The sequence below is a fragment of the Caretta caretta genome, chromosome 9 (assembly GCF_965140235.1).
Source record: "Caretta caretta isolate rCarCar2 chromosome 9, rCarCar1.hap1, whole genome shotgun sequence".
NCBI classification, from domain to species: domain Eukaryota; kingdom Metazoa; phylum Chordata; order Testudines; family Cheloniidae; genus Caretta; species Caretta caretta.
Window position 1 is genome coordinate 89,316,481 of NC_134214.1, and position 13,302 is coordinate 89,329,782.

Here is a 13,302-nt window from a genome sequence, read left to right on the forward strand (position 1 = left end):
TTCACATTTATGCATTCTTTATTCATTCATCACACAAACAGAGGGACGACTACCAAGGTAGCCGAGGAGGGGAGGTGGAGGAGGGAAGGAAAATGTCACACAGCACTTTAAAAGTTTACAACTTTAAAATTTATTGAATGCCAGCCTTCTTTTTTTGGGGCAATCCTCTGTGGCGGAGTGGCTGGTTGGCCGGTGGCCCCCCCACCGCGTTCTTGGGTGTCTGGGTGTGGAGGCTATGGAACTTGGGGAGGAGGGCGGTTGGTTACAGAGGGGCAGCAGTGGCAGTCTGTGCTCCAGCTGCCTTTGCTGCAGCTCAACCATACACTGGAGCATACTGGTTTGGTCCTCCAGCAGCCTCAGCATTGAATCCTGCCTCCTCTCATCACGCTGCTGCCACATTTGAGCTTCAGCCCTGTCTTCAGCCCGCCACTTACTCTCTTCAGCCCGCCACCTCTCCTCCCGGTCATTTTGTGCTTTCCTGCACTCTGACATTATTTGCCTCCACGCATTCGTCTGTGCTCTGTCAGTGTGGGAGGACAGCATGAGCTCGGAGAACATTTCATCTCGAGTGCGTTTTTTCTTTCTTTCTAAGCTTCACTAGCCTCTGGGAAGGAGAAGATCCTGTGATAAGATCCTGTGATCATTGAAACACATGCAGCTGGTGGAGAAAAAAAAAGGGACAGTGGTATTTAAAAAGACACATTTTATAAAACAGTGGCTACACTCTTTCAGGGTAAACCTTGCTGTTAACATTACACACATAGCACATGTGCTTTCGTTACAAGGTCACATTTTGCCTCCCCCCACCGCGTGGCTACCCCCTCAACCCTCCCCCCTCCCTGTGGCTAACAGCGGGGAACATTTCTGTTTAGCCACAGGCAAACAGCCCAGCAGGAATGGGCTCCTCTGAGTGTCCCCTGAAGAAAAGCACTCTATTTCAACCAAGTGACCATGAATTATATCTCACTCTCCTGAGGATAACACAGAGAGATAAAGAATGGATGTTGTTTGAACGCCAGCAAACATACACTGCAATGCTTTGTTGTACAATGATTCCCGAGTACGTGTTACTGGCCTGGAGTGGTAAAATGTCCTACCATGAAGGATGCAATAAGGCTGCCCTCCCCAGAAACCTTTTGCAAAGGCTTTGGGAGTACATCCAGGAGAGCCGCAAATGCCAGGGCAAAGTAATCCTTTCACATGCTTGCTTTTAAACCATGTACAGTATTTTAAAAGGTACACTCACCGGAGGTCCCTTCTCCGCCTGCTGGGTCCAGGAGGCAGCCTTGGGTGGGTTCAGGGGGTACTGGCTCCAGGTCCAGGGTGAGAAACAGTTCCTGGCTGTCGGGAAAACCGGTTTCTCCGCTTGCTTGCTGTGAGCTATCTACAACCTCATCATCATCATCTTCTTCGTCCCCAAAACCTGCTTCCGTATTGCCTCCATCTCCATTGAAGGAGTCAAACAACACGGCTGGGGTAGTGGTGGCTGAACCCCCTAAAATGGCATGCAGCTCATCATAGAAGCGGCATGTTTGGGGCTCTGACCCGGAGCGGCCGTTCGCCTCTCTGGTTTTCTGGTAGGCTTGCCTCAGCTCCTTCAGTTTCACGTGGCACTGCTTCGGGTCCCTCTTATGGCCTCTGTCCTTCATGCCCTGGGAGATTTTGACAAAGGTTTTGGCATTTCGAAAACTGGAACGGAGTTCTGATAGCACGGATTCCTCTCCCCATACAGCGATCAGATCCCGTACCTCCCGTTCGGTCCATGCTGGAGCTCTTTTGCGATTCTGGAACTCCATCATGGTCACCTCTGCTGATGAGCTCTGCATGGTCACCTGCAGCTTGCCATGCTGGCCAAACAGGAAATCAGATTCAAAAGTTCACGGTTCTTTTCCTGTCTACCTGGCCAGTGCATCTGAGTTGAGAGTGCTGTCCAGAGCGGTCACAATGGAGCACTCTGGGATAGCTCCCGGAGGCCAATACCGTCGAATTGTGTCCACAGTACCCCAAATTCGAGCCTCAAGGCCGATTTAAGCGCTAATCCACTTGTCAGGGGTGGAGTAAGGAAATCGATTTTAAGAGCCCTTTAAGTCGAAATAAAGGGCTTCATCGTGTGGACGGGTGCAGGTTTACATCAATTTAATGCTGCTAAATTCAACCTAAAGTCCTAGTGTAGACCAGGACTTAGTCATATTCTGTCCTGCCCATGGCTTCAATAGGAGTTTTGCAGAAATAAGGATTTCAGGATTTTCCCCAGTATGTATTACAGAGCGTGTTTGTAGAGAAGTGTACACTGCAAGGCAATTATTTGTGGCTGCCTATTTCTGAGGCGGAGAGATTCTTCTATATCTAAAGATAGCACAAGATGGCACTTGTAAAAATATTAACAATACAATAAAATAAGAGGGAATTCAAACAACAGGGGACAAGCTCCGTGTAGGTTTAAAAATTGTGTCAGCTCCTAATGGCTTAAGATCTGTGCTTTATAAATCAAAATACATACAAAATAAATAAAGTCCCAAGAATAGTTTTACAAAACCTCAAGCTCCAGGAGGGGTGCTGTTCTCTAATTACCTGCCACCTTCTGATGTTTAACAAGGGGATTTAAAATTCCCTAGACTTTGTTTGCCTACAGGGAAGGATTCCCACTGAAAAACTCATTAGAAGAGATCACATTTTGCACTTTTCCTTCCCAAAATTTACTCCATGACTCTGATTGATTTGAGTTCTAGAGAGCCAGAAAGTCAGTGTCCCCCTCTCTGTTTTAAATGTTGCCCTCTTACAGAGAAACTGGAAGCCATTAAACGATTTATGCTGAAGCAGAACAAAAGTCCTGAATAGTTTGGCTTCCTTGCAATGTGTTGAATAGGTGAACTGACACTTAAAATGGCTTAACACGACTATAAGTCCATTGAAATCAATGGCATTAACTCCTGATTTATACCATTCGAGGCAAGAGGGCAATCAAGCCCACACTTGAGAACCTAAGTGTAAATTGATACAAAGCTTTGTGCTTGATGGTCTGTACTGTGGAAATAATTAAGTGGCTGGCTTTACGGTGCTTTAAAATGCAAACTCCCACTGACTTTGGTGGGAGTTCTGCACATGAAAATATGCACAAAAATTAATAATAAATATAGAAACTAAATTAAACTCCCTTTCAGATTTTATTAGACAAGCCACTGAATAATTTCCTCAAATGATGGTTATTCCTCAATGAAATTATTAGGATATATGCTCCGAAAGATTGTTTTTGTGACCCACAGGAAATACCAAATATCCCTGCAGCATGAAAGCCGAATATGCAAATAATGGCAACATCTTGACCTTGCTTCAGTAAAGTTCTTTGCTGGCTCTGAAAACTTTTTTCCATGATATACTATTTACTCTAGATTCATTGTGTTGGTATGACTGACTAGAGGGAACTATAACATAAGAAATCAAAAAGATTGGTGGAACCGTCAGCCTGGTTTATTGACAAAGAAGCTGCTGCAATTCTTCTCTTTTACTAGTTTTCACATTTCTAGATGAGCATAGCATTTTCCCACTTAATAGAATGCCCTTTTGTGAAAGCATGGCTAAAAGGAGCTTTTTCTTTAGGGACAGAGAGAAAGACAGGTGTGTGGGCATGTGTTGTGGGTGCTGGATGGATGTGAGCATGTGTAGTTTGTGCTTGATGGTCATCTTCCGAAATGATCCAATCACAAGACTTAGAAGGAAATGTTCCTGCAATCGATAACTGAAACTCCAAGATGTACAATTATACTCAACCAGTTAGAATTGAATCACCATCTGCAATATGTCAGTTAACTTTAACGTTCTCTGTGGAGTACCTCAAAAATAAAATGATTTGTAGAAGACATCTGCAAATTCCATTCCATAAGAGAGGCAATAGTTTACCACTATCTAAATTATCAGAGTGCTGTCTACCATAGCCCTACTGGAGAGTGTAACTTCTTTAATTTGGGGATGCTCCCCAAGGTTTTAACAGGAATATCTGAGAACAGATTCAATATCTTGGGCCCCAATTCAGCAGTTCATCTACAGTTATCAAAGCACTTAACTGTAAGCAATGTTTAAGTGCTTTGCTGAATAGAGCTGGTGCTAACATGTTTTGCTGAATTGTGGCCAAAATACATATTAATTGTATCACACATCTTAAGAAACAAAACCTGTTCCTGAATTCTGCATCCTATTAGAGAGCGTTACCAATATTACTTGCAGAACATTTAGCATCACTGCTATGATCTCCTTCTACACAAAAGAGCCAACACAGGTTAACTGACTACATACCATGAATAAAACTACACGGAGTCTAAATATCCTGATGTTCCAGAGAGAACAATTCAGGGTTGAAATAAAAGATGAAAAGGGTTTTCAGCAGGTTTGAAAATATGCTAGGAGAACAACAGTGTGCCATTTTGAATATTGCACACTAACACCTTACTGGCTTGTGGTACTATGACCGGGGCGCCACTGCTGGTCCCCAGCACCAAACACGTGCTGTCATGCCCAGTCCCAGGTGAGGTGGTTTATTTTTTTTATAACAAAAGTTTAAACAAACCAACAGAAGGCAGCAATACCTGGGCCCCCAGGCATCAGGGCCACCCCTCCCAGGGGTCTCTGGCTCTCCAGCACATGGCAGCTTCCTTGCCTCCCTTCTTGGAGTTGCAGGGCTGTTTCCTTGAGCCCCATGCTCCCTTGCTCCAGGGACCCACCACAGAAGTTAGCTCCTCTCTAGTGTAGCCTCTGCTGACCAAGGCTCAGCCCTTCCTTGTCCAGCTGCCCAGGTGTAGCCCAGTTCTCTGTAATTAGCTGGATTGGGGTCACCTGCTCCAGTCCAGGGGAACTGAGTCTATCCACAGAGACCAGCTGTCCTATGACAGGCACATTTGTTATTAATAGCACAGGACAATGACACTAACGTCACTAGGCATGTCAGGCCAAGTTAACCTGGGAAAGGGGACATTTCAGAGTTTTCATTCCTTGTTTTGGCTGAGATATGGTAAACTCTCTTATTGAAAATAATGTTGTGAGCAAAAAATTGCAGAGTCTGGATCTTGACATTCCAACAGCTTGCAATTTTCTTGGTGGCCTTCAAGATGCTTTATGGTAATTATTTTTTTGTGTGTTTTTTGTGTTGCGTGTAAGGAAGTTGCTGCTTCACATGATGAAAGATTAGGAATATCCATGAAGTTCAAAGAGAAACAATCTTGAAGCGGAAAGTAACGCCAGGCAAGCTTGCAGAGGACAAAAGGTAATCAGATCCAAAAAAACCGTTGCTGAATGTGAGGTTTTCACCTCAGTGGGGTAATAGGATGCGTAAGCATGATGGAATTGGAGAACGGTTTGCTTTTTTGATGGGTGAGAAACTGAAAATTATCAGTGCCGAGAGCTAAAGAGTCATGCTCCAAACTTAGCAAGCAGTTACCATGAGGATTTAAACTTTGAAAGATTTGTGAATGAGGCTGAGCTCAGTTTTTGCAAGCAAATATTCAAGGAGGATTCAAAACAAAGGCACCCATTGATCTCCTTAGCTCCATTCACAAAATGTCTTTAAGTGCGAGTTTCCCTACCGATGAAAGAGCATTGCTTATTTTTTGCTGTCTTCTTGTAACTACGGCTATAACTATGAAAGGAGTCTCGGCAAATGAATATTAATCAAGGCCTACTTAAAAAGATCCATCGGGCTGGAAAGGTTAAGTGACCTGGCAGTTGATTCTGTAGAGAAATCTGAAGCAAGGCTGATAGATTGGGACAAGCTAATTAATGAGATTGCTTCAGGGAAGGCTAGGATGGTCTCTTTGTAAGAGTACTTAATGGTGAGTTTGGGGCTGGGAGAGGGGGAAAGAAAGTCCAAGATCTGAGTCTTCAGACCAGACCCAGAAGACCCTTGGCACAGCACTGTGTTCACTCATGTGACAGAATTCAGGCCCAAGACTCACCTCACCCACACAGGCAGCAGTAACATTTCCTGACACCAGGGTTTTGGTTTTCTCTGTGCACATAGGCAAATAAGGGAAGAGCTCCTGTACATTTCTCTCCGCCTCATTACACACCGTCCTGTGAGCAGCCAGAATCTGGCGCTGCTAAATGCTCATCTGCCTCTGAAATACTACCACGGCACACTTGTGCTGCTGCAGTGTAGACAGTACCTACGTGGATGGGTGGGGGGTCTCAAACATGCCGATACTCCCCAAGCCATCCAACTCTTTCCCTTCCTAATGTCAGCTGTGGTAAAGCTAGGGACATAAAAAACCTACACTTCTAATTGCACATATTTCCCTTTCCCCAGGGTAACCTGGCCTGACATGCCTAGTGACGTTAAGCGTCATTTTCCTGTGCCATTAATAACAAATGTGCCCGTCATAAGACAGCTGGTCTCTGTGGATAGACTGAGCCCAGTTCCCCTGGACTGGAGCAGGTGAGCCGAATCCCGCTAATCAAAGAGGGCTGGGCTACACCTGGGCAGCTAGGCAACTGGAAAAGGAAGGAGAGGTACTGGCTGGCTAAGAGGGCTGCAGCTGTGGTGGTCATTGAAGCGAAAGCCCATGCTTGGGAGGAGTTTGGAGAGACCATGAAGAATGACTACCAGACAGACTCAAAGGTGTTCTGGCAAACCATTCGTCACCTTAGGGGGGATCAGTGGGATGTTGCCCGGGCTATACTCAGCAAGGATGGTAAAATGCTGACCTCAACTGAGAAGATCATAGAGAGGTGAAGGACCACTTTGAGGAACTCCTCAATCCAATGGACACCCCCCCCCCCCATTCCAGGAGGCAGTGCTGGAAACCTCCGGTGATATTGGATCTATTTCTGATGCTGAGATCAATTTGGCGGTAAAGTGCCTTCATAGTGGTAAGGCAGCAGGGGTGGACGAGATTCACCCGGAGATGTTGAAAGCACTGGATAATGTTGGTGTGTCGTGGTTAACATGCCTCTTCAATGTTGCATGGAAGACAGGTGCAGTACCTCTGGACTGGCAAACCAGCGAGATAGTCCCAATGTTTAAGAAAGGCAAACAGAGGGTGTGTTCCAACGATAGGGGGATCACATTCCCTAACTTCCCTGGTAAAGCCTATGGAAGGGCGCTATGGAGGTTACGCCCATTAGTTGAACCTCAGACTCAGGAGGAACAATGTGGATTCTGTCCTGATCAGGGAACAACGGACCAGCTCTTTGCTCTCTCGCAGATACTCGAGGGGTCATAGGAGTTTGCTAATCTGGTCTACCTTTGGTTTGCAGACCTGGGGAAGGCATACGACCATGTTCCCCAAGATGTCTTGTGGGAAGTGCTGCAGGATTATCAAATGCCAGTGCCGCATTTGCGGGCCGTCCAGTCCCTCTATTCTCAGAGTAAGAGTTGCATTCGTATTCTTGGCATTAAGTCGAATTCATTCAAGGTGGGTGCTGGACTCCACCAAAGGTGTTTCCTGTCCCCACTCCTGGTCATGATTTTCATGGATAGGATATCAAGGCTCAGCTAAGCTATAGAGTACATCTGGTATTGGGACTTGGAGGGATCTCTGCTGTTTGCAGATTATGTTGTCCTTGCTTCTTCAGATTGCAATATCTGAACGTTTCGCTGCTGAGTGTGTAGCGGCTGGGATGAGAATCAGCACCTCCAAATCAGAGGTCATGGTCCTCTCCCAGAAGAAAGTGGACTGTTCTCTCCAAGTGATGGGGGAGCAGCTACCCTTAGTGGACAAATTCAAGTATCTAGGGGTCTTCTTCACAAATGATGGCAAGTGGGAGCATGAGATCAACCCGCGGATTGGTGCGGTGGCGGCAGTGATGCGGATGCTGTACCGATCCGTGGTGGTGAAGCAGGAGGAGAGTTCTTTGACGAAGCTCTTAGTTTAAGGTCACTCTACATCCCTAGCCTCACCTATAGTCAGGACCATTGGGTAATGACCAAAAGGACAAGATCATTGGTACAAGCAGCGGAAATGAGGTTTCTCTGCAGGATGGCTGGGCTTACTCTTTGAGATAGAGTGAGGAGCTCGGCTATATGGGAGGGCCTTGGAGTAGAGCTGCTGCTCCTCCAGAGCGAGAGGAGCCAGTTGAGGTGGTTCTGGCACCGGATAAGGTTGCCCCCTGGGAGGCATCCGTTGGAACTATACTGGGCACATCCCACTGGGAAGAGGCCCCGAGGCTGACCCAGGGCATACTGGAGAGATTACATCTCCCAACTGGCCTGGGAACACTGGGGAATCCCCCAGGAGGGGCTGGAACCTGTTGCAGAGGAAAAGGAGGTCTGGTCCTCCTTACTCTCTATGCCGGCACCACAATCCTCACCAGGAAAAGCTAAAAGCAGCAAGGCAAGGCAAGGCAATACTGACCTTAAGAGCTTCTACATAAGTTCGCAACACAGTGTCATACCTTGCAAGCAATTAAAGTAAACCCAAAAAATTATCATTAGGTAAAGCCAAATACTCTCACCTAATTATAACAAAATATCCAAGAGATCATGCAAAATGTAGCCCCACCTGTCCTTCTGTATCTTTGTCAACTGTATGATCTTTTACCCAATCATTCTGAATGTTCCGAATGGTCTGTTCAGGGACCTACTGGAAAAAGCTAGAGCCCCATGACGGAACAGACGTGAAAAATAAAAAAAGTAAAACAAAAAATAATGCAAAACCAGGGCCCTTTCTGGTCCCGGTTCCACTAGACTCATTTGAACTCCCCTTTGCACGGCCCTGGGTGAATGGGGGTAAATTGTGTATGTGTAAGGTCTATAATCTATTCACGTAGTCCCCATTCCTTAAAACAATTATGCATGCAATTAACTTTATACATGAATAGTCCTATAGAATTCAATGGGTGAAATCCTGCCCCCATTGAAGTTAATAGTAAAACTCCCACTGAGTTCAGTGGGACTGGGATTTCAGCCAGTAGGATTACTCATGAGCACAAAGTTCTGCAAACAGTTATACATGTGCTTGACTGCAGCTCTAGAACAAATAATGTGTTTACACAAGGTGTCCTGTGTTTGCAAATGCAGGCCATTTTTGAAATGTAGTCCATGGCTATTTCCCTTCCTTTACTCTTATGACAATTTGATATTGGGTAATGTAACTTCTAAGCAAGAAAGTCTGGATGTTCAGGAAGTTTTGGGGCACTAACCTCCAGTTTTATCAGGGTAAGTTATACTTGCTATTTAAGGACGTCAGGAATGGGCAAATCTGAAGGGATGCAGTTGATTGGATTTTTCCTTCCAAATTTCTTATTGAGCTTTTAGCTTTTATGGCTTTTAATAGTTAATCTGCATAACCTTGAAGAGTCTCTTCATCTTTAAGCTGATTAAAAATATTTTTCACACCCAGTAAGCAAGAAGTGACTCCATGCTATGTGTACTTAATAGAGGAAATATGCTTTACACGCTTCATTAAGTTATTTGTGAAATTGCATTAGTGCCATTCCATTAGTGTACCTCTTTCAACTACATCTATGGCCATTTCTTGACAGGAAAATTAAGAGTTTCATAAGTCTATACTGAAATTTTTAATGATCTTCTAATACATTGAAAAATATCCATTTTAATAGGAATTTTAAAAAGTAAATAAGCATTTTTCTATATAATTTTTGCAAAATTATCTGCCGAGAGGCAAGTTAATTATCAGATTTCTTAAAGCAAGAAATTATGGGTTATTCTGGAAACTTCATTAAAATTACAACCTTATGCAATAAAGGAAAATTAATCTTAAAATAAGATATTACAGTGAAGTTCATACTGATTATAAGAAGTGGAAGCAGTATGAGGGGGGTTGAATTCCAGTTGGAAGGGCTTGGGCTGCTGTTCTGGTACACGGACAGGAGAGGACTGACAGACAGCTGGGGCATGGCAAGGGATGCTGGGGTCTGTATGTTACACTTCTGTTTGGACTATGGCTTGGAAATTCTGGACTATGGTGTTGCGATTTATACGCACAAGAGTTTTTTAGTAAATGAACCGTGCCGGGGCTATAATTATACTTGGGAAGATGCTTTGACTATTTCTGGGGCATCTGGAAGAGGGAAACTGAGGTAGTTGTGCAAGTTATTCCACAGCCTACGGCAATCAGGCACTCCAGGGGGGCTGCCATATGAGAGACTTGTTTCACTTTAATAAGTAAATCAAGTCAGCAATCCATGACTGCTCCTTTGCCTAACCCATCGTTGCCTGGCTGATTTCCTGTAGGCTTCAAAGCAGATGTCTTAAAGAGGGATTTGAAAAAGGGAAGGGTAATGGCCTATAAATCTTTGAAGTGTTTGGTAAGAAGCAACATCTGGTCCAATAGAAATGCAACAGGTCTTAATTTGAGAGATGTCGTAGATGCATTTCTTCCTGCTGCCTGCTTACTGACCTTCGAAAAGAATGAGAGGATGGGAATCAGATTATAGTTCAATGAGATAAAATATATCTATGATACTGGCAGGGTAGCAGCTGTTTCACTACACTAACAAAGATCACCCACAGTAAAAGAGACGCACTCAAATGAATAATCACTGGAATCAGTGAAAGGCCACAATTTGTGATTAATTTTGTATGCCAAGATTCTAGTTTACGAGCAGCAGTATACATGTTTCAGATAATTTCTTGAGCACCCTTTGATGTTAAAAGAAGAGAAGCTCAGAGGGAAATATACCAGAGGTGAAAGTATCAATGACTGAAACAACATTAAGGATTACAGCATCACTAGAAGGCAGCTGTCTCTGGATAATATGATTTTATTCTAAAATGAAAAACTCTTGGCAATGTTCTGTCAATGGCAAAAATAAGCCAAATTGGATGTCTTATTTAGAGTGCTAAATAGCAAAACAGGGCAATTAGCCCACACTACAATTACATCTGAATAGCAAAGAGTTCAGGCTTGTTTCGGAGAATCTCTGGACACATTAGTACACTTCTTTTATGTCTGAAAACATGTGAAGTTGAGAAGCCCTTCAAAGTTTCCTCTGCTCTTCATTTCTCAAAGCTTTTTGTATATCACAAAATGGCATATAAGATTTATCACTTCGGTGCAGAACAGAAATAATCTTGCTGAGCTACATGGCGTTATTAGAAACATCCCGTTATTCGGATCTCAAAACCAGACAACTGACACTACCCTGTTTGATTTCATGAATTAAGTTTGTCCCAATCTCCTACCGATCAGGTACACAGCTTCGGAATGGCCCAGCTACCGCACCATAGGCGTTGCCTTACATGTTGAGCTGCTATCCCTGTCCCCAAACATTGCCTGCACTGATTCAGGATGACATGGGAAGACACAAGCCATGCCTATTGCATTTGCTGTCACACAAAATACACTGTTGGAAGAGGGAGCAGATCTCAGGCGTAAAAGAACAGAGGTGGACAGATTTAACTCAGCCTCTGCTATCAGCTGGCTGGCATGACCTGGATAGTATAAAATCAGAAGGCAAGTTTATTTTTGCCAAACGTAAATTGCTTTGGCCACCTATTTATATTACAGTAGCACCCAAAATATGCAAGAGGCTAGAGTGAGATCTTGGAAAACACAGTGCCTGACCCAAAGAGCTTATAATCTATAAAGATAATTACAGGTGACTTTGGACTTTTTACGCTCCCACTGAAGTCCACCTGGGCATGGCCCTAGGCTGGGCAATCTTCGTCCCACTTGCAAAATCTGAATAGATTTATTTTCAGAGGAATCCCAAATTGCTGTATCATCCCAATAATAAACCAAGACAGACATGCAGATTAGCTCAATAAGATATTCGATGGAAAACTTTGGCTAATGATAAACCACCACCTATGTTTAAATTAGATGGACCAAGACTGTAAAAACAAACTGTCATATTGACAATCTGTTTTGTGTTAACATATGCTAGCACAGCAAACTGATACTAAGGCAGATTCAGTCCTTGCCTAAATGGAAGCACTCCCGAGTGAAAGTCAATGGAAGCTGCCGTCCAGTTACACCAGGAATTGAATTTTGACCATAATTTTTAATTGCCAAGTACTATTTAGAACAGCTGTTCTCAACCAGGGGCCTCCCCCCCGGGGAGGCCACGAGCAAGTTTCAGGGGGTCCACCAATCAGGGCCAATGTTACACTCGCTGGGGCCCAGGGCAGAAAGCTGAAGCCCCACTGTGCAATGCTGAAGCCCAGGGCCCCGAGCCCTGCCATCTGGGGCTGAAGCTGAAGCCTGAGAAGCTTAGCTTGGGGCCCTGGGCAATTGCCCTGCTTGGTACCATCTAACTCCGGCCCTAGCTTTTATATGTAGAAAAACAGGTGTTCTGGCACTGGTTGGCCGTGGAGTTTTTAATAGCACGTTGGGGGCTGGCTCAGAAACAAAAAGGGTGAGAACCCCTGATTCAGAAAACATCATTGACTGAACGAGTATGCCTGACATATAAACAGTTCAAAAATCACTTCCAGCAATACTCCCTGTACTCAAAATGGGGAATACTGCTACAACTGGGAATATATTTAGAAGCAGAATTATCTTTTTAAGTGGACCCGTTCTGGTTTGTTACGGGGTTTACTTTTGTGTATTTTAAGCCATCCTATCTCCCCCCATCCTTGACTGGAGATGGATTTATCAAATCACACTAAAAAGAACAGAGGAAGGCAGCTATCATTGTCCCAGACACCACAGGCACAAAGACAAATCATCAGGAATGTGGTATAATTAGGCTGCAACTTTACTAACACATTTGGGAACTATCTGACAATCACTCATTCAGTGCAGCTCATCCTGCCTTCCAAATCCATACCACCTGGTGGAGGGCTTTACTCCGCTCTCAACCCCATTAACCTGGTCCCAGCACCATTTCTGGGACCCTCCTCTCATGCGAGTGTAAGGGGACTGTTGCCCCCTTACTAACATTCAGTGGGGGTGTTTTAGTTGCTAGCTCCCAGTACTAACAGGGGGGCCTATGGGAAATCAGGACCCTGAGACTGACAGTCCCCAGGAACAATGGGGAGAGGCCAATGCTCCAGGTCAGCCTGAATGACAGGACAGGCAGGCTAATCAGGGAGTCAGGAGGCCAGGTAGGTCCCATTCTCTGCGTGAGTTGGAATTGCCTGGGTCAGACAGAGTGGGGCCGAGCTAAGGAGAAAGCAAGGGCCCAAGCTGAGCTGGGGAGCAGAGCTGTGCCAGATCCAGAGAGAGCAGACCCTGTCCTGGGAGCAGAGCTGCAGCCCCAAAGTCACAGGCACAGCCCAGAGAGAGCAGACTTGCCCTGGGAGCAGAGCTGCACCAACCAGAGCCAGAGGGGTCAGAAAAGCGGCCCAGGAAGCAGGTCAGTGCTGGGAGCAGAGTCACAAAAGCAGCCTGCAGAGCAGACCTGTCC

General features: G+C 44.9%; 1 protein-coding gene and 1 long non-coding RNA gene across 2 annotated transcripts in view; both read right to left on the reverse strand.

Annotated features, from left to right (window-relative positions):
- The window catches only part of LOC142073238 (uncharacterized), a 416,891-nt gene that overhangs the window by 323,422 nt on the left and 80,167 nt on the right, over nt 1-13,302 (reverse strand). The window lies entirely within an intron of this gene.
- LOC125642703 (zinc finger and SCAN domain-containing protein 32-like) lies at nt 107-1,826 on the reverse strand. The gene is made up of 2 exons (XM_048864396.2): nt 1,247-1,826; nt 107-658 (listed from the first exon to the last, which is right to left on the reverse strand). The coding sequence occupies exons 1-2, from the start codon at nt 1,824-1,826 to the stop codon at nt 588-590; spliced, it is 651 nt and encodes a 216-aa protein (XP_048720353.2). The 3' UTR covers nt 107-587.

Coding starts and splice junctions, on each gene's coding strand:
- LOC125642703 (XM_048864396.2), bottom strand. CDS start 1,826: ATGCAGAGCTCATCAGCAGAGGTGACCATGATGGAGTTCCAGAATCGC. Junction 659..1,246: donor AGGCGGAGAAGGGACCTCCG/GTGAGTGTACCT, acceptor TTTCTCCACCAG/CTGCATGTGTTTCAATGATC.